Below are 21,250 nucleotides of genomic sequence, written 5' to 3'. Positions count from 1 at the left end.
CGGTGAGCTAACGTCCTCTTATGGATTCACAATTCACAACTTTGAATTTCTTTCTCTGTAAAAGCTACACTTGTAATTTGCAACTGACAGCTGCAAGTTTGTTTGACTCTTTCAAGGATCAGTTTGGAAATTCAGCCGGGCAGAACCTGAATGGTACTGTGTCCATCTCAATAAAGTGTCCTGAAGAAGAAAGAAGCAGAATCCTCCCTCTGTTTGATGGAAAAACTAACATCATTTCAGTTAAGTTGATAGAAGGAAGTGTCCTCATCAATGTAAGTAACATTCCTTCTGCTGGACAAATTATTTTTATAAGTTTGTTGTCCTTATAAAAAGCTTCATACCTTCTCACCCTTAGAGTTTAGCGATCATGGAGGACAGTCCTGGTGAGAATGGAAGCAGATATGTTCTACACTTCAAACCAGAAGTGACAAATCCTCCCACATCTCTGAGTCCCTTTGAACTGCCCTTCCATTTTTATAACGGTAAATTGTACAAAATGTATTTTATAACAAAGATTTTCTACTTGTGCAAAACTGGTACATTCTTAAGATTTCTCCTATGTGTGGTACTAACTTGCAAAAAATAATGAATCCTGCTCTTACTTCTTTAAAGAAACTATCTTTTTAAATGCAAATAATGTCCACTTATCCAATCAAGGAACATTTTTTCTTTTTTTAAAAAAAGACTGGTCAAAATAGAAGTTCTTCACATTTAAAGTTATGACTAATCATTTCAAAAGCTTTTTTAATTCTTTCTAAAACAGTCAAATAAGGTCATTTATATTTGAAGGGTGCTGACATTCTCATATACTCAGACAATGTCTTTTGATAATAGCACTTGTTGAGATCAGAAAAAATGGTTTTAATATCCAGCCAACAAAAATTATATCCCTGACCCACTTTGGTGAATCCACTATGAACTTTATCAGATAATCACAGTTTTAGTTTCTTGAAAAAGAAATCCAGAACAAATACTCATCTGGATTCAAAAGGAGACCTGCTTTACTGCACTAAAAGTACAAAGCATGTCAAAGTTCTTTTTTTGTTTACAAAAAAACTGCTTTTGGTGTATCAATTGTTTGTCCTGAAGACTTTTGTCTTCCTGTTGATCTTTTAGATTTTGAGAACCAACAAAAAAAAGTTGAACTGATGAAGAAGAAGGATGAACTGACTGAGGCTGTAAAAGAATGCAATAAATTCTTTCATAAAATTTGCGATCAGAAGGATTTGCTGAAAAGTAAGACTTCTGTTTGTGATATTTACTGTTTCCCTGTGTGGGTTACATGCTGAGCTTTGTTGCTTTGCCACAAGGAGGTCCTGGGTTCAAATCCCGGCTTGGAATTGATTCTTGATTTTCTGAGCTAACATGTTGTCAACATTCCTCTCAGCCCCATTTATCACTTATGTTCCCTGTTTCTGTGTAGTTTACAGATTAATATATTCTTCTCACTATAGATAATGTCGACGTCTCAACTAGGAAAGAAGTTTCTCTCAGAAATGAGCTGAATGAAAGAAAGAGGCATAAAAACAGAACACCAGTTATCAGTACGTTTTGAAGAACTTTTACTTTTCTTTTTCTCCTTAAGTTGCAGTTATTTATTTTTTAAAGGTGGCATTCATGTATATTTAACTTTCTCAGATCACAGATATTAAAAGATGCCTAAAGCAGAAGACCTCTGAATTGGAAACAATAGAGAAAACTCCAAGAAGAATCTTTTCCATTCATAGAAATTTCAGCGGGCCTGACGTTCTTGGAATGGTGATGAGAACTTTCAAAGCAGTATTCCTTTAGATGTTCATGTTTACAAGTTTTGTCTTGCTGATTGCAGGTTGGTGAACTGGCCTTTGTTGCAGATGATGATGTTGCAAGGGTCATCTCCTGGCACCTGCAGGGAGACATGGACTGTGTCATCACCATGACGACAACAGCAGCTCAGAAACTTTATGAAGACACACGGGGCGATCAGCAGGTTATGGCCCTCGACAGTATTCTTGGGCAACATAAAGACGGGTACAACAATATTTTGTAAAACAAAAACAAAAAAATGTTTAAACTCTATTGGAATAAATATTTTTGATTCATTCTAAGAGTTACTTTTTGAGTGTTTTTAGAAGCTTTTGTAATATTTTCCTATAATTATTTTACCTGTGCTTTTTCTGAATCATGCATATTCCTGTAAATACAAACAGGATATGCATTAGCATCGCTTTTGTTATTGTTCCGTTACCACAAGGGGGAGACAAAATCTGGAAAAAATGTAAAAATGCAACTCTGCAGAATGACATGTAACATTGTGGAGCTGCTTTGATTAATAACACACCATGTACATATTATGACTGAGCATCTGCTGCCTATTTTGGACAAAGATGTGGTTATTTTTTGTAATATTGTTTTCTGGTCTGAATCTGCAATTATATTTGATAAAATAATATTGACAATATTGTTAATATTGACCGTGCTTCAGAATCAGTTACAGAAAAATCATTTTTAGTTGATCTCTGGAAAAATAATGACCTGACAGCATAAGCTTAAATGACTGATTCAATAAGATGTAGGCATTTATCTAAAATTGTTAGTAAAATGTCTTCTGCCTTTTCATGCAAAGTTGACAATGAGAATCCATTTTGCAGTACTGTAAATTCATAATTCCATCTTTTGGATACATTTTTTTTATTTACCATATCTTATAGACCCCTGCCACATATAATAAACCATCAAGAACTTTTTAAACCTTCTGGAAACCCAACCTTTGCCAGAAAACACCTGATTTATCGTGACAAAGAGCTGAGTTGTGATCGAAATAACCTGATAAAAGGTGATTACTTTCCTCTTGATTCAAGTTTCTCTTGTTTATGACTTCTGATCTTTTTTGTTTTTTTCAACTTTAAAATTTTTCCCAGCTATTTCTGTTTGTTGTTTGTGTATTTTCTACAATCACATTACTGTCACTCCAGGGTTTTGGGTAAATTATCACATATCTGAAAGCTTCCCTCTTCTTTTCTTTGCCAGTGTTTAAAAACATCCTTGGCGACACGATTCTGATGGATGACTTAGTCTCAGCCACCAACTACAGAAARGCGGTGAGTGGTTTTAGCTGACCGCTGGCGGTCATGCTAATCAACCTGCCATGCTGACCAGCTTGAGCTTGTTTAGCAGATGAATGTATTGTCTTTTGCAGCTTGTGGACAAGGATATACAGTGCCCCACCATACTGACCCGAACCGGGGAAAGAGTCAGTGCCAAGGGCAAATTTGGAGGTTCACAGAACAGAGCGCCACCGATTGACAAGCTGAAAGTGTTTGGAGCTCCTCTACCAGATAATTACGAAGAACTGAAGAAACAAATAGGTGACAGCTTTTCAATCATTTTTATTCATCCTGCTGTCAAAATATTGTTTGGTTAAATGTAATATTTGTTATCGTTATTAATTAATCAGTAGGGAACCTGTTTGTCAATAGGATTATATACCCTTATTTCTTCCATAGTATTTAGGAATAGTAGCTGCCAGGTGTTGCTAATGCAGTCACTAATCTGACAATGGACTTCTCTGCATATAATCTAGAGTTAAGCAGGAGGTCACCGCTGAAMTTRGCTAAAAATTGTGTCATCGTTTTTTTAATTGGCAGCAAATCTAGACTAAAACGGCAGACAATGATGAGAATCAGGATTCTGAACTGGTTATATTATGTGTTTGTGTATAGAAAATTTATTTATTCTTTTTTTTTTTCTTTATGGTAGATGTGCTTCATCGGTACTGTGCAGCRGTGGAAGAAATAGACAAAGCAGAAAAGGATCGTAATGACCATTCCACAAAATGGCTCAGTGAAATTTTCCAAAAAGAAAAGGAGAAGGATGCCATAGAAGGGATTAATAAACAACTTGGTACATTTCCCATTTGTTTTGTCTAATTTTGGAATTAATTTAAAACAAAAGCTTTCTGTTTTCTCTGAAGCATCAGTGCCAGTGAGAGCAGGAAAACGTGCTTCTGGAAATTCTGAGGGGTCACCTGGCATCACTTCAAAACGTCAAAGACGGAGATCTGTGGACGAGCCAGGATCGTTTTCTGAAACGAACTAAAGTTTAACTTTGAATTTTGACTAAAGCATATTTTTGTTAGTATTATAATAATGAGTTGTTAACTCTCTCCTTTATCATGTTGTGTTTTTGTTTTTTTTTAAGTCAAAAATGTTCAGTAAATCACCTTAAAGAGGCTTCTGGCTATTCTAGGTTTTGTACTTGTTACAATTTTCCTTATGATGCCTTACAGCAGACACTGATACATGTTTAATTTTTTGTGCCATACTTTAAAAGTCCCTTATAGTTCATCTCTATTCCTTTTTATCTCTGAAATGTCAAGGTATGGCACTCAAATTTTTCTTTTATATAACAATTTGTTTTACTACTTTTTTTTTAGCTTTGCATGATATTATAATGTTATTTCCTCACAAAAAGATGGTATATTACAAATTCAAATTTATCTTAAGTCATACTTGATATATGTAGCTTTTTATAACTTGTCAGCATGTTGAATGCGATATAAATTGACACTATGTCCCTTTCCGTTTTAATGATGTTATTTAAAATTCTTGAATAATTTCAAATAGAAATTCAATACTTCGGACACGAGTCGACGTTTCATTATTTGATTTAAAAAAATATTTACCTAAATCTCTATCGTGTATACTTCTTGAAGGTGATTAATTATAAATCCTATGCCTATATATATTTAATTTTTTAATTGAGCAAGACTCGAACAGATTAGTTTCAGTTGTTTAAAATGAAATAAAGTCAGTAACCAGGTCTTACCTAGTGGAAAAGGGGGCGCATCAGTTCGGCTCGGAGGGGGTCCTGAAACGTCACATCCAAGATGCYGGAAGGCAGGAGMGCGTTTATATGTGCGCAAAGCAGAGAAGAAGAAACAATCCACAGATCTGTGACYGATTCCCAGACTGTTCGGTCACTGCTGAATATAATCTCAGATCTTCCTGTTTTGGGTGTTTTGTGTTGATATCCTTCACCATGAAGYGGGAAGTGCATCTCTTAAACTTTCTGATAACTTTCCCTCTCATCAGTGGAACACCGTTTCATTACAACATGTTTCAGGGAAACGCGTATTCTGCCCCCGAAACGCGACAGAGAAACAAGTGAGTAGGCTGCACGTCTTTTTTTTGTTATTCGCTTCATTACGTTAGTGCAAAGGACAGAATAGAACATTTTAAGCCATTCTTTGCAGAAACTGGTGCGCCTACGTTGTGCACAAGAACGTGAGCTGCGCTGTGGTTGGAGGCACGGAGAGCTTTGCGCAACCGGAGTTTTTACCGTGTCCACCGGAGCAGCCAAACTGCGTGCAACAAGTGATGTAAGTTCCCAGAAGTCACGATTATTGCGGAGAGAACTTGTTTTATTTAGCAAGTAGTTTGTTAATAGCATAAATACGACAAATCGGTTCAGAAAACGCCATCTGATCTACAGTAGCCCACATCACTTTATAGCTGATCCAACAGACATTCTTGTGAATTTCTTTCTTTTTTTTATAATTATCCAAGCTTTCTCAAGGTATATTTTTTACAGTGTTTCTACTTGATTTTGGTTGCATTTTTCCTCTCATTTTAACTTTTTCAGTTTTACTTCTAACTTTTTTAAAAAAATCACTCTTCTGTTTGAAATCAAAAGAATGATTTTCTGAAACTGACAAGTCTACTAAATGATGCCATACCTGTAACACAACTCTGAGAAAAGAACCATCGTTGTATGGCCAACTGTATATTTTTAATGCAAAAAATGTAGCGATTAGTTTTTAACATTTAGAATGGAAATGTCTCAACATCATCATAAATTAACATGTTTACATGTCACAGAATTTTAACAGAGTTAAATCTAAGCCCCCTATTTTTTAAGATGAATCTTTGGACATCTTATTACCAGGAGCCTCTAACAAAAACAGTAGTTGCCTTTGAACACTAAGCTTGGCACCCAGAGAGGATGACACAGCTCTCAGATCTGTTTCCCCTTACTTGTCCACTGGCTCATTGCCCTGTCATGGTTAGAGCAAAACATGAACTTATTACAAGATTGTGGTGGTTGGAATTACAGCAAAAAGAAATTGGAGATAGTTTAAAATGAACTGCACAACTATATGCAGTTTATTTAGCTCTTACATTTTTTCAGATCTTAATTTATTTCACTACATAAATAAATGTCTATTGCATCCTTTACTGTTGTAGTCAAACACTGTAAAGGATGCAATGCCTTGTTTTTTTTTTTAAATAAAGTTTAATACATTTATATGACAGCCTAAAAAAAGTAGTTCATAATTGTGAGGCATACATTTGTATCCATCCATTAATCAGTATTTTTGATGCAACATATTTTGCTGAAATTACAAAAAAAGATGAAATTCCTCCCTACACGAGGAATTTATTGCAGGGTTGTGTCCACTAAAAGTGGGTGTGCACTTTGATTAGACCGTTGTAAAACATGAACATTCCAGTGAATCTGTGTCTGAATGTTTAGGCTTGTCGTTCTGCAGGAAGGTGAACCTGCAAAAATCCCATTACACTCATTGGTCTAATGGGATTTTTGCTGTATTTAGAGAGTATCCTGGCATTTAACTTATTATCTTATCCTTTTATTCTTTGTTTGTAGATATCAAACACATTTTAGGCCCACATACAAGATCGGCTACAAGATTGTGACAGAGCTGCAGTGGAAGTGCTGCCCGGGGTATCAGGGTTACGACTGCAAGGAGGTGAAACTTCTCCAAGCAGACCGTTTGCCCCATACCTCTTCAAACTCTGGCTATTTTCCAAATCCACAAGGTCAGAAGTTAAGATTTAAAATATTTGAAATGCTTAAAAATCTTGAAATGACTGGATCCTAATTGTCTGAATGTTTGGTAGCTCCTAATCAGAGGACGGAACAACAGAGGAACCATCCATCAACATGGGAGGGGCAGATCAGAGGTCAAACAGTTGCCACGGCACCAGAGAGCCAAAAAAGACCTCAGAGTACGCAACACCTGCAGGAGGAGGTGCAGCAGTTGTCCCAGATGGTCCTGGATATGCAGGCCAGAATGACAGACATGGCCTCCAACCTGAGGCTGGATTTCCAGGAGGATGCAAGTAAGATGTTGGCTACCCTGCTGAGCAACATGAAACAGCCTGCCAGTGCTCGGCGGGGAGAGACGGAGAGCTTCCAGGTGCAGGACTTCTCTTTTGGTCAAGAGACCACGTCAATGGATGAGGCTATGAACAAGATAAACCAAGTCACGGATGATCTGGAGTCAAAGAGCAACATCTTGACTGACTTAGTGAGTCGAGTTGACCGTCACGACGGACAGATTCGTCTGTTACTGGAGACCGGTCAGAATCCCTCAACCACATCCCAACCTGCTCCTGTGGGTAGTGATGCTGACCTGCGAGCTTACCTGGACGGCAAGATCAGCGCTCTGCGAGAAGAGTTGATGGAGGGCATGGACATCAAAATGGCCGACTTGAAGAACTCTTGTGATTATAAAATCCTCTCAGTTCAGGAACAGTGTGAAGGACAGGAGGCCAGCTACTTCAGCCTGACCGAGCTCATGGAGTCAAAGGAAGAAGACCTCCGCAACGAGATCCAGGACCTTAAAACAAAAGTGTCTGATCTACAGAAGGCACAACCAGGGGATTCTTACTCTGTTCTGCTTCACCTGCAAAACCTTGAAAACCGTCTGAACTCAACTCAAAGTAGTTTGGTGGCACAGTGCGTCTCCGTAGGGGAGAACCTTCGGAATGAGCAGGAAGAGGCCGTCGAAGACTTGAAGAAGACGTTGGACAACAAGCTGGCGTCCATTCAGGACCAACTCATGAACCAACTGGCAGGAACAAACACCAGCTTCACGTTTAGGAGTCCAAATGCTCTGCTGAAGGACATTAACTCTCTAAAGGATTCTGTTAATAATCTGGAGCTTAAAGTCAACAATCTGGACCGTTCTTGCTCAGGAGAATGCAAAGCTAATTTAACTGCTCTGGAAAACCTTCAGAAAGACTTTCAGAGCTATAAATCTGCTGTAGATGACATCAAGACACATCTGAATGTGCAAACGAGGGACTTTGAATTCATGAAGGATCAACTCGTTAGCATCAACAACAGCATTGAGAACAGCGACTTAAGTGACCGTCTGGACAGAGTAGAAGACTCAGGGTTAGGCGAAGTGAAGCAGCAGAATCTGAGCTCTTCCTGGAGTCTAGCGAAAGACGGGGCCATGCAGGAGGCCGATGATCTTTTGGAGCTTCACAGGGAGCAACACCATGAGCTGAGACGCCATTTGGACGAGCTGGGCAGGGAGGTGAAAGCTGAGAACGACAGATGCAGAGAAATGACCCGTGACATGGGGGAGGAACTCGCCAGCATGGACAGCCGGATTGTTAATGTTGAGGCTCTGTGCAGCAAGCTGGACCCCATTTCCATCAGCCTCCTGAGGATCAAAGAAGGCCTGAACAGGCACATCACTGGGCTGTGGAGCTGTGTGGACCAGCTGAACGGCACAGTCCAAACTCATGCTCAGGATATCGAAGGACTGAGGGGACGGTGCCAGACGCTTCAAAATCAAATCCTGAACGTGGCTAAAGACATTCCCACCATAACTTATGACTCTCCTGGGAAGGAAGGTAAGCTGCCTGTCCTGCAAATCAGACATGAAGTGACAGATTTGTACAGACAAGAAAGGGAACAATGTCTCTGTAAAGCTTTCACATGATGCACGAGGTCTTATCCGTCTCATTAAACAAAAAGTATCATTTTTCTCAGTTTCAGGTCTTTAAAAGTTTAGAAAAGAAAATTAAAAGACTTCTTGAGAGGCCTGGAGATCTGGTGCCAGAAAACAACCTGATAACAGAACAGGAAGGAGTAACACCTGGGTGGTCCAGACACTGTAACTTTTTCAGAACCAGCTTCTTCTCTGGGTTCTAGTAGAACTTTGTTGAATTAAACATAATTGAGTTCAATTTAATTTTGCCTGAAGACATTTAACTACAGTCAGAACAGTGAAGTGTCCACATCTTTGGATGAATAAGTATCTTCAAGGTTCTTTTTGGGTCACGTCTGATTCTGATAAAATGCCTTACATTTTATTGCTTTGAGGCATGAACAATTGACATAGCTACCACATTTAAGTGAAGGAAATAAATCTGCAGAAATAAACAAAACACATATTTATATTTTTTGATATTTCTTTAAAGTTAATTATATTATGTTTTAAAAATGTATTGAATGACTAATGTTTTTGTAAACCGGTTAGCTGTGCTGCTAACTCCTTTATGATGTGCTGACTGTGCTGCCGGAGAGTCTCCGCTATTGGCCTGTGTTTCAGAGTGTGAGCAAAGGAGGGGAAGGTTGAATATTCTTTAAGCTATGTTCTCATTTAAGGCAGGCAAGCTTGATTGAATACACATGCCTGGTTTAACAGACCCCATGTTGTGTTGAGCAACACTTTGGCATCAAGAAATACGGCTAACCAGACTCAGTTTTGCATCCAGGAGTTCCTTTTACGGGTTTGAGTTTGTCCATGTAACGTTGCATTTTTATGGCTGCAGTGTTTTGAAGATCATTGTGGAAAAACAAACAAAAAGAAAAAAAACAATTATAGCAATTAACTGAGAAAAAAAATAGCATTGTTTTTTTTAACATTAGCTCTGCCATAACCCTTTGATTGATCCATCTATTAGTCTTCTGGCTAAATGACAAACACTGATGCTTTTTACTGCTTTTGGAAGTTGCAGCACAGAGCTATAAAGTGTCACCATTTAGTTTAGCTCGTTCTCGGAGCGAGTCACTACATCTTTGCACTTTGCCCATTTTTTGATGTGCTAAACGCTGTTAGCAAGACAGGTAGCTGGAAAAGTATCTATTTACATTCCAAGTTCAAACACTGACATATGAGGCTTTTGCAGTGACTCAGGTTAAGTGACGCAAACTATTATAAACGTATATAAGTTGTGTATTCCTCCAGCTATGACTATGTTTTACATTTGAGGCAGTCGGACAGTTTGCAGTCCCTTGAAGGATGTTCTGTTGGATTTTCCTGACTTGAGACTGCATTGGAAACACAACAACAGCTTCTGCAAATGACTGTTAGTAATCATAAGAAATAGGGAAGCCATTACCTGGAAAGCTAAAGTCTCTGGGCTTTATTGGCATAATCAAAAACAATCCATCATACAAGCAGCTCTATCATAACTCATGCCTCCTTCTGTAGTTGATCAGTAAACTAAATTTTTCAACATATATTAGGAACACATGAAAGACATGCTACGAAACTATGCAAAAATTTGAAATTAGCCATATTTTCTTTAAATTTCCTCCGAGTTTGTTTGACTCTTTCAAAGTTCACTTATTTTTTTACTTTTTTTTTTTTTAAATCTCTTACATGCTGCAAAAAACAGTGAAATGGTTTCAAAGTATACTTACGTGTTAGAGTGGCCCAGTCAAAGTCTCAGTCCAGTTGACAATTCTTACGAGAACTTAAAAAGTCCTGTTCACAAACTCGTGGGAACTGTTCTTTTCTGATGGCAGATGTGGGACGAATGCTTGTGTACGGCATTGCATGTGTTAACTACATGTCTCTGTAGCGCTGTTAAACTCTTACCTTACACGTTTTTATAGTCCATCGTCGAGTTTGACTCATGACAGGATAATTTGCCAATTTAGCTGTTGCTGTCCCACCCAAATGACGTACTCTGCTGCGTGGTCAGTCAACAAGCCTCAGCATCCTTGTTTCTTTTTTCTGTCCGTCATTCATTCCATTCTTTAGTAATGCTTGGCTTTCCTTACCGGGAGCAGGTTTTTGCACCAACAGATTTTCATACTTCAGCATGTTTCTGATGTGAATCCACACATTGACGGCACCTTTGAGACCGAGCTGGACTCCTACCGTTGTGAGTGCAGACCTGGAGCTTTTCCACGCTGTTGTGGTGCCAGGGCTCTTCCTTTGGGAGCAGCTCCATTCCCATGCTGTTTTATTGGTCCAGGTAGTTTAGCATGTAGTCCAGTTTGGAATAACTTGAGAAGGTGGTCTTTGTTTAGTGGAATGTGAAGGTTTCTCCTAGATTTCTGTGAAAATTACACCTTGAGATGTAATTTTTCACATTTTTGCCAGAAAAATGATTGTACAGTGACACAGAAATTTTGTTACTCCACCCTGTGGCTTTTTTTTTTTTTTGCAATTATGTCATTTAACAGTTTTTGCTGTTTGAAACATATTTTAGTTTAGAGATCTGCTCTCTTGTCTCCTACTAGCAGCTCCTCTCTGTTGACTTCTCGTTTATCTCTCGTTGAGCTTATCTGAAGAGACTGGAAAAGGTTATTCTGTCACACAGTCTTCTTCACACACCTCAACATGGATTCTCGCTAATGGACAACGTTTCATTTCAAAGTCAATAGCTTTAGTGTGTGCAAGTGCTAATGGATTTACATTTACATTGGCATCTCTTCTACTGATACGGTTAGGTTTCCTTCGTTCCCTTTAGTCAAATCCTGTAAAGTTTTTAAACCTCTGTGGCGAGTTCTCTGTCTGTCTGAGAAAAAAAAAAGTGAAATGTGTTCCCAGAGGCCGCCCGTGACTATGTTTACCAGTGATGTCACACAGTTGTTAATCTTTATCAAGACGACTGAAGGCAGTTGGGATTTCTCTGGCATTCAGCGCTGTAACTGGGTCATTCTTGGAAATATTTATGATTGCTTGAAAACTCATGAAAAGAATACAGTTAATTCGGGAAATATTTAGACCCTGGTATATTTTGTTGTACTGGCTGCTTGTAAAAACACAATCCAGTTTGCGTGAGAAGGGCAGCAGCATTTTTGGGTCAGACTTACTTGGTAAATATATGGTTACTGACTGTCCTGTATTAGCCATGATTGTTTGTTTTTAATACTTTGCTCAGAATCATTTCCAGAAGATGAGCTTTTGCTCTTTGGTCATGCTTTGACTTTTCCACAGCTGTCTTCAGTTTTTGCTAGTCAAAAAGCTTTCTGCCTTTAGGCTTTGCTTTATATGTAAAATCCAGCCCAATCGGATGGAGATCACAGAAATCTGCTATCTACTTACTTTGGAAACAAGAATCTGGGCCTCATAGTGTGCTAACTTTATCTGTTTTTTTGTTGTTGTTCAGTTTTAGGTTGGAGTAATCCGTCTTCTCAGTTATAGTTTGAGTAAGAGGTGTACATGCTCTCATCAGCGGGATGAATTTCAGCATAAATCTGACATTTTAATGTTGTATTTTGAATAGTTCATGCCAGGCACAGGCTTCTGCCATGATTATGGCTGGATATTTTACTACACATCTCATCAGAACAGTAGAAAAACACATAAAATCTTAATGCTAGTGTTTATTTAAAGATGTTGGTTTCGTATTGTTCGTTCAACTACCTTCACCAGTACCACTACCAGGAAAACAGACCCATGTCATGCCGCTGCTTGGCAGCTGATGCAATATTTTTTACATTTGAAAGCCTTAACCCGGTTTCTTTAAATGCACGTCTTGTAATTTAAAGTGAAACGGCTCAATCTTCGTCTAGTCATGGAGTGCTTCTCCAGATGGTATTTGGTTTGTTCATATGAGGCAGTTAAAGTTTTCTGTTGTTAAATTGGCTTAACAGGTTCTGGTTCATGGTAGGTTTGGTACTTAATGACTCCTTTGTTGTTCCTGAATATCTTGAGCAATGTCCTCTGGTTCAGAAGCAGTAGGCACATTTTGTCTAACAGGATAATGGTACCAAATATATAAAATGTGGTTTAAGGATGGATGAAGCACGGCAACATTAGGTTGCTGGCTCTGACTCCGATCTTATTGATAATTGGTGGATTCCTCCTCAATTGCAAAAGCTTGTGGTTTCTCTGGTCTTGGTAGGGTTGCAGTTCTTTTTCTTTCTCCATTTTTTGTGCTCTCTGTAAGATGTTCAAAGTGTAGGACACTTTTTTTGTAGTCAATCCCTGCTTTACACTGTTGTGTTCCTGAATCTTCATGAGACTTTTTGGTCACTAGAATTCTCCATCAAACCTCTGAGGTCCTCAGAGGACCTGCATTGTGCACCATTACACAGTAATTGACTTATAACATCCTACAACACATTCTATGTGGTTGCAGTAGAAATGTGTTAACAGAAAAAGGCAAAGGGGGTGGACACCTCTGCAGGACACTGCACTTGCAACAATCTGATTTTGAGGTCAGAGTTGGTAAGAAACTTTCCCAACTTTAACTCAGACTTCATGGGGTCCCAGTTCATTTTCCGACTTGAAACCTGGAATTTATGACTTTTTGAATTAACTGTGATAATTCATTGCCAGTCAGAAAAGCACCAGGCTTGCTTTCACAACATGCTTTGCTTCATTTTCCATGTGCACTTGCATGTGCTCTTCAGTTATTCCCTCTCCCTATAAGCATCACCCAGCACCCATTGACTTTACAGATAAAGATGGTCTTGCATAGAAATGCACCGCAAACAAATTCCCAGTTTGCTTTGTTTTTGAAAGTTGCATGAAAGTCTCCTAGCTCCTTCAGTTGTACTAAGACAGTCCCTCTGTTTGTGTTTTTGGAGCATGGCAGCGATGTGGAGCTCTTTACGGGAACTGTTACAGATAAGGGAGTAATGCTCTTTTGCTTATGACGTATTTAGACTCTTTGGCCTGTGACTTGTGTGAGATTAGATGACAAATCTTACCCACGGGTCAAACGTAACGACCTCGCAAACATATACAACGGTTTCTGGTCGACGGCATCCAGGAACAGTAAAGTCTTCAGCTTTAGTTTTCTGTTACTCTCCATTTAGATCCCGATTTTTTTTTTTTTTCAGACTGTTTGTGACAGGGCTGATAAATATATTGCCATTCTCACTCCTCTTTTCTCCAGAGATTTGCTCTGGCCACTAAACACAGAGGTTGCATCCATGGATTCCTAAATCAAAGCTTTAAGACCCCAGTGTGTTCTGGTGACTCATAAAGTCAATATGCAGCCTCGCACTCATTATTAAAAAGTGATTTATAAAGTAGAATGTGTCTGTTTTTGCGACACAGGAGACTGCTGTAATCATAAACTGCTGGCTGGTAAATCACTAACAACACAGCGAGGATTTTCCTTCTCTGAACCGGTTAGAGAAACACACATTTAGATCCAGCTGTATTTGTTTACAGCTCACCTCTTTTATCCAGAAGTACACTCTGCCATGCAGATACACATCCTGTCGTTGGCTCTTTTATCTCTGTGGCAGCAGCTCGGAAATCACTTTTGAATTGGTGAGATCAAAGCGGACGACATACCTTGCTTTATATGAGCAGCAACACGGCCAGCGCACTTGCAGGCTTTACCTCCTGTGCTGTTTTACTGTGAGACGTTAGTCTGCCAGCATTTGTTGCGTTTAACAGGCAGATTTTTCTGAAGTGGCCCTTTTCCCCTCATAGCAAGGGGACTGAACATGTGGCAGCTCCTCACTGTGGTGCTGGTCTGACTTTTATGTGCAAAATTATGCGCGTGTGAAGGGGAGTGGGATACAAAGGCAAAAAGCCTTTAGACTTTTTACTTTTGCATAAATGTTTAAAAGTAAACATTTGCCTGCTTATCTTTAAAAGTAAGCGTGTAAACGTAAGAGACTAAATGCAAATTCGTGAGGTACACCACAATTATTTGAGACACTAAAAGGATGGCTTTGTGGAATTGATGTGCAAGTAAAAATAAAAGGCCCCATTTGAAGATGACCACAAGTCGGGCGACCAGATCCAGTGTATCTTTTGTCTTCTTCTTTTAATAACTTATACCAACAAATACATAAATTCCCTGAGAAAATCGTACTACAATGGACTCACTGTTTCAAATCTGTCGCACGCAGCTGATTATCCAAGACTAGCAACAGGCCCCATTAACACCTTTACTTCAAATGATTATTTAGGCCTGTTATTATGAACTTGAAGGGAGAAAAATAACAGTTATCTAGCCTTTAACTCATCAGCTGTAAAATACTGCGTTCTGGGGTAAAGCTGCTGGGAGGAGTCCTTGAATTTACCAACGAAACATTCCCTCTGTTACTGGAACGACCTGGTCTAGAATTAAGCTTTATTAAAGTGCATTGTACCGCAAACTAAAAACAGAGAAAAACTTATGCATAAGCAAGGAATGGGTCAATTAGACATGCATGTGTCATGGTAAGTTAAAATAACTGGGGAAAAAGAAGGATGTGAACAGAAAACAGAAAATACCAATCAATCCTACTGCAAAAAGGTATAATGCACACCATACAGTGAAATATATATTATAGTAATGAACCCAATAACATTATATTTAAGGAACTCTTTAGTAATATCCATGAATGGATATCATGTAGAAAATACTTCGGTGCGTCTTTACTCTGTTTTCTCAAATCCCCAGTCGGTTGTGACAGAAGGACATCAGGTTCTGGTTCTGCTGGAGGTTTCTTCTTGTTAAAAAGGTGTTTCCCATTATACTGAAACTGCAGTGACTCTTATAGAAAACTTTAAAACCAATTTGAATCATCAACAGAACTTGGCTGCATTGTTCTATAACTAGGATCAATTTGACTTGCAATAATTAAAATAATTGGGTTGATGTCATCTTTATTTTTGTTAAGATGGCATCTGTTGTGAATTAACACTATCTTAGCAGACCGAATTGAATTAAATTGATCTCAGATTAGATTTTTTGCCCAGTCTTTGTCGTTGAATCATGAATTCTGTCCTTAACTGAGGCAAGACCTCCACTGTCTTTCTGTAAAAAAGTTTAACAAAACTTAAAACCCACTGGACTGATGATCCTCTCATCTGTCATATAAGATTTAAGATCACGTGAATCAAAGTCTTGATGACTGTAAAACCCCTGTCACACTATAACGTATCAGCCTTTTGCTTTATTAGCAGTGGGAAACATGATGCCATCCAATAATAACCACAATGCCTGCTCATTCGACACTGCATCATAAACAGTTTGATCACCAGTTACAGACTTTTCAGACACACATGCAGCACTACTAGAAAAATGAAACTGAGACTGCAATGTTGCAGCCAGCATCCGATAATAACATCCTGCAAATCTATGCAGACAGACTTCTTATTAAGTCATACTTGGCTGCTCTGATGTGTGTAGAGCTGAATACAAAGCGCTTGGATGGTAATGCATAAAATTGACATTTATTTCTAGAGTCTTTCCTAAAAGAAACTTGGGATAGCTTTGAAATATGCTTGGACAGACACACTTTGTGTTCAACTCTAAAATCGACCTCTGAACAATAATCTAAATTACTGTTACCAGCTCATATGGCATGTAATGGCTATAAGGTTTTACCACAGCTAATCCAGGCACTCAGTTAATTTGAGGGGTAGGATTAAGGCAACGAGAGCTCTCATTCTCAGAATGTGAGAATAAACAATTTTCAAGGCTGAAAACGTCCAGCTGCCTTCTTTCTCAACACTCGGGATTTATTGTAGATTTTATTTGACGATTATTTGCTTTTGGAGACAGCCAAGATAGGCTGGGTTGAGCTATGCTTCAGGGAGTTTGCGGCATTATGCTATTACAATAAAATGTGCTCTTGGAAAGACTAGCATTAGCAACAATTATGACCTCGGGGCTTTGATCACTTGGACAGGTGTTGGTAAGCCTTTAGATGAACCATGTGTGCGCAATCTAGTAACATTCAATAGGTCTGTTTCATGTTGAGCAACACAATGAATCCAAAAGTCACGTTTTGAAATGTGTTACGTTTTGGCGGAAACGTTAATGAAATGTACCTATTTTTTGGAAACTGTACAATCAACCGGTTGGTTTTCCTTAAAGAGGACATTCGATCAGTCAAATGCAACACAAAGTGGCTTCCAAATGTTAAATTATCGTTGTAAAAACTAATATTAGTAAATAAAGTAATGTAAAATAATGCACATGCTTTAACAGAAAACACACGTTCCTAACATTAGAGGCAGAAAAGCGGTATAAAAATACTAAATTCTAAAACAGTTTGCAATAAACAAAGATGAAATTCAAATTTACATTTCAGTCATGATCAAATCTAAAATTGTCAACTGCATTAAAATCAATTTAAACAGAAAAATGTCATATTTGTTGAATAGTTTTGAAATTAGAACAATAGACAAACTTACAACTTTGATAAAGAGGCCAAATAAATAGAATATTCAAATATATAGAAAAAATTCTCAAGGCAATCTAAAAGTCAGTCTGGAAAGATATGTTTTGGCTATTTTATTTTATCTTTTTGTTTGTCTCTTTACATATTGTTATGTGAAATGTTATTCTATATTTCAGAATGAAAATAGTTTTATCCTAAGAGAAGAGTTATTGAAGGTTTAAACAACTCACAAAAGGCCTGTTTGAAAAAAACATTTTTCGTCTACATAAATCATCTTCAGAAAATCGGCTTCAAATTATTTTTGACATGAGAAAAAAAGCAATGTACCAAGGCAAGAATGTTTTGCATTTCAGATGTATTCCACATGTCCAAGTTTAAGTTGAGAAAAGAGAAAAGTGCAGAAAAATGTCGTATTTGTTGAATATTTACAAAAAAAGAACAATGCCTACAGCCACCTGCAGTCAATTACGGTCTTTTTTAAACACTTCAAAGAAACTCCATAAAGAATTAGACTTAAACAAGCCATGCAGTGGAAAGTGTATTTAGCTAGAACATTTTTAGAGCCTCGTACAGTTGAATCCAGGTGGAGTATAAACTCTGACCTGCAGTCTTAACACAGGTCTCTGTTCTGTTCAGGTGCCAGCGTCGGACCGGGGGACGGAGGATCTCGCCGGGTTTCAGCTGAGAGTTTTAGAGTGTCCGCTATCCCTGCGGGGCCGTCCCTTCAGCATCTACCTGTGATGGAGACCGGAGAGGCAGGCCCGCCGGGAGGAATGACCGAAGGGACAGACCTCAACACGATGACTGTTCAGGGGTTTGCTGGAGCTCCAGGTGATGCACATTCAAATAAAATTGATCTGCATGTTTTTTTCTTATATATTATTTCATTTCTCTCATTGTTTTTTTTTTACCCAAAGCTACCTCAACTGACTCCTTAAAAACCAGCATACCTCTAAACTCAGGTACTTTTCACTCTGTTTCGTGATGCGTCAGAATTGAGTTTCTATGATGCAAATAATCGATTTTATCAACAGACGTGCGCATGCCTCCAAGATCTCCAAAGCAGAAAACCAGCACAGCTTCAGGTTAGAGTTGTTAATCATCTAGGAGCCTGAATCTGTTAGGATTATGGCTACTCACATCAAATGTTTCCCGTCCTGGTCTCCAGGTGAGAAGGTGTCCTTCTCGGCTGGTTTGACTCTCTCACCGTTCCAAGAAGAAGCTGGAATAATCCGATTCAACAAGGTGCTGGTCAACGATGGAGGACATTATGACCCTCATACAGGTAGCTTAACACGAACTCTTGAATAGTCATTTGGAGGGGGAAAGAGTGCAGTCCTGCAGGAATGACATAAATTAGATTCTGTTTGCTGCTTGTGCCTCCGCCCCCTTTTCTAATGTCACCCTGAGCAATTTCCTCTGTATCAAAAACCGATAGTGACCGAACCCATCAGGCTTTGGGGGATCTTCAATACTTATTCACAGCAGCAACACTGACAGTATGGCACAGAAGTACATGTGTAGATTCATATTTAGAAAGACAAGGAGGCATTCAAACAACTAAAGAAAGTTTGGAAAGTTTGTTTGCTGAGATCCTCCTTTACTGATCTCAGCCTTAAAGAACTGCAAACCTACATGAACAGCTGCATCCTGGAGATTCTCTACATTCACTTGCCAGATCAAATTAGCAGCACTGACCTTTGCACAACAACATACAAACCATCTGCCTATAGGAGAGCATATTCTCATAAGACACCGGCTGTAGATCAGCTGTACACAAGCCCACTAATGACATCACCAGGAGACCTCTGACCTGGACCTCTCAAGGAAAGAGGAAGAGAGGACGGAATCGAAACATCTGGCGAAGACATTTAGAAGCAGACATGAAGAGCTCAGGTTGCACTTGGAACCAAATGGAGGAGAGGCTGCAGTTTAGTTATTATATATTATCAATGACCTTTGCCCCCAGAGGAATGGATGGTTGTAGGTATTTACAATGTGATTATGACGACATTGCTGTCTTTTTTTTTATTAGGGTAAAAGTGCAGAAAGTTACTTTTTGTTCTTGTATCCATCTTGTTTTTCGTCCTGGGTGTCAGTTGCATAAATTGGTGACTTTGATGATGATGTGGAGAATTTTATGACTTCCTTTTTATGAGTCGAGTCATTTTTTTCTTCTGCCTCCAGTGACAGTTCCTCACTGTTCAAAGGCTAGAAGCCAGCAAGCAAGCCAGGGTGTGTCCAGCGAAACTGAATCCTAATCTTTTGATAAACACGGTTCATTTATTAAAAAGGTGGCTTACGTGAGTTTTTTTGAATAGTTTTTATGCCTTTTAAAGGAAGCCATCAATTGAAATCAGCTTTTTGTTATTTACAGTGGCCCACTTATGGACCACATGCATCTCTGAATAGCTAATAACTGGAAATACTTAACACTCCCTCCAATAATAGTTCAAACACAAAATATACCTTAATATGTATTAATGCGCATAGTGGAACCATCGTAGCACAACCACAAAAGTTAATATCTACAATCTTCCTTATCTTGGCTCTTGGAGATACAACCAATCGATGGCGAGGAAAATGAAAGTCTCAGTTCATTGTCCCTATATTTCTGCTTCCTGAGCTACAGGGTTTTTTTTTCTTCTTTTTTTGTCTTCTTTTAAATCTGTCAAGAAATGAGAAACAGAAGCCCTCGTATGTGGGATAAACAGAGGGGTGTGGGTGATGAGAGAAGCAGGGGAAGGAAGATGGGTGACATAGGACTTCCAGTAAGAGGTCTAACTAAGTCACTGGAAGCCGTCAATGTCTAGAGACAACATGGTGGCAGTAATCTTTCTTTTCCCTCAGCAGAGCAGAAAGATAACTGGAAGCCGGCAGCTGAAATATTGAATATTGTAGATATCCTCTGCGAAAATTTCCCCAAATAGGTGGCTTTTTTGTATATAATTTGAGTTACTCTGCACAGATAAATCTGTTGAAGAGGTGGATCCATGAATACTGAACCGTGAATAGACAGGGATTCACTGTACTCCAGTTATCTTATTCTGATTTCGAACTTTGTTTGATAGTAGACATTTAAATGAGACAAAAAAAAAAGAAACTGCAGAAAACCTGTAGAAATTTGGAAGCCAGCAAATTTGCTTTATGCTTGAACCACTGAGGAGTAAGACTGCCTCTATTCTGGACATGTTTCCTTGGTTGAGCAACTCTAACACACATTCTCTCTTTTGGGTCTTAAAAAAATCCCACAGGTTTGTGATATCTTTCACAACAATCAGTGTCCACAGATCATCTCTCTCTGTATCCCAGGCATCTTCACATCTCCCACCGACGGTCGCTACCTGGTGACGGCCGTGCTCGTCGCCCAGAGAGGCGAGAAGGTCGAGGCCGTGCTGTCAGTGTCCAACAGCACCATTCAGATGCTGGATTCGGCAGGCTTCTCCTCTGAGGTCACTGCGCCGGCGTCGCCAGAGCAGTGCAGCTGCAGCGGCTCGACCTCGCTGAGTCTGGTTGTTTCGATGAAGCAAGGAGACCGAATGGGACTCATGTTGACCGCTGGGAAACTCGCCACCTCCGCCTCCCGGGAGATCCTGTCGTCTTTTAGTGCTGTGCTTCTGTACGGCAGCCCGACTAAACGGTAGCTGCTTCGACTCTTTTACGCAAACAACTGAGATGGAGCATTTTCACCTGGTTGGGTTAAATTATCATGGCAACTCTCTATTTAAGATAAGCGGATGAGACGGTCTGCATTATGAGGACTAATGTATAGTTTTTATGTTTTGTTTTGCTTTCGTGGCTCAAAAGAATTGAAACGCACACATCTTGTCAGAGGCTAAACATAAACAAGCTTTGTAGTTTTAAATGCAGTCTTTTTAATATTTTTTTTCAATTTAATACATGTTTTCACAATTTAATAAAACAACAGCACAGGGATGTGATTTTGATGTGATGTATACTACTTGTTCATAAATTTGAACAAATGCGTAATTTTTTTTGTGCTTTTCTAGCAACAAATAATAGATACCCACAAGTTGGTCTGAGCAATCTATAGAAATGATCTGCAATAACTAAACTCCTTCATTGGTAAGCACAAGTAAAGTTTCATAAAACTAATATAAATTAAAGT

At 38.9% G+C, this 21,250-nt stretch overlaps 2 protein-coding genes across 3 annotated transcripts; both read left to right on the top strand.

Moving 5' to 3' along the window:
• The first annotated feature begins 6 nt into the window (after window positions 1-6).
• Window positions 7-4,211, top strand: LOC103456859 (structural maintenance of chromosomes flexible hinge domain-containing protein 1-like). Its single transcript, XM_017301916.1, has 10 exons — window positions 7-272; window positions 356-482; window positions 1,117-1,236; window positions 1,455-1,544; window positions 1,639-1,758; window positions 1,829-2,010; window positions 2,691-2,815; window positions 3,010-3,080; window positions 3,179-3,347; window positions 3,739-4,211. The coding sequence occupies exons 4-10, from the start codon at window positions 1,506-1,508 to the stop codon at window positions 3,906-3,908; spliced, it is 876 nt and encodes a 291-aa protein (XP_017157405.1). The 5' UTR covers window positions 7-272; window positions 356-482; window positions 1,117-1,236; window positions 1,455-1,505; the 3' UTR covers window positions 3,909-4,211.
• emilin2b (elastin microfibril interfacer 2b) lies at window positions 3,793-21,062 on the top strand. 2 transcript variants are annotated; one of them, XM_008396679.1, is made up of 10 exons: window positions 3,793-3,882; window positions 5,073-5,144; window positions 5,234-5,359; window positions 6,646-6,818; window positions 6,900-8,648; window positions 17,758-17,952; window positions 18,039-18,083; window positions 18,156-18,206; window positions 18,290-18,406; window positions 20,434-21,062. In XM_008396679.1, the coding sequence occupies exons 2-10, from the start codon at window positions 5,095-5,097 to the stop codon at window positions 20,763-20,765; spliced, it is 2,838 nt and encodes a 945-aa protein (XP_008394901.1). In that variant the 5' UTR covers window positions 3,793-3,882; window positions 5,073-5,094; the 3' UTR covers window positions 20,766-21,062. The 2 variants fall into 2 exon arrangements, with proteins under 2 accessions (XP_008394901.1, XP_008394900.1); XM_008396678.2 differs by lacking the exon at window positions 3,793-3,882 and having other exon boundaries at window positions 4,304-5,144.
• The last annotated feature ends 188 nt before the right edge of the window (window positions 21,063-21,250 follow it).

Source organism: Poecilia reticulata, linkage group LG20 (assembly GCF_000633615.1).
Source record: "Poecilia reticulata strain Guanapo linkage group LG20, Guppy_female_1.0+MT, whole genome shotgun sequence".
Taxonomy (NCBI): domain Eukaryota; kingdom Metazoa; phylum Chordata; class Actinopteri; order Cyprinodontiformes; family Poeciliidae; genus Poecilia; species Poecilia reticulata.
The sequence above is the reverse complement of the archived record's forward strand: the minus strand, read 5'-3'. Positions and strand labels throughout refer to the sequence as shown.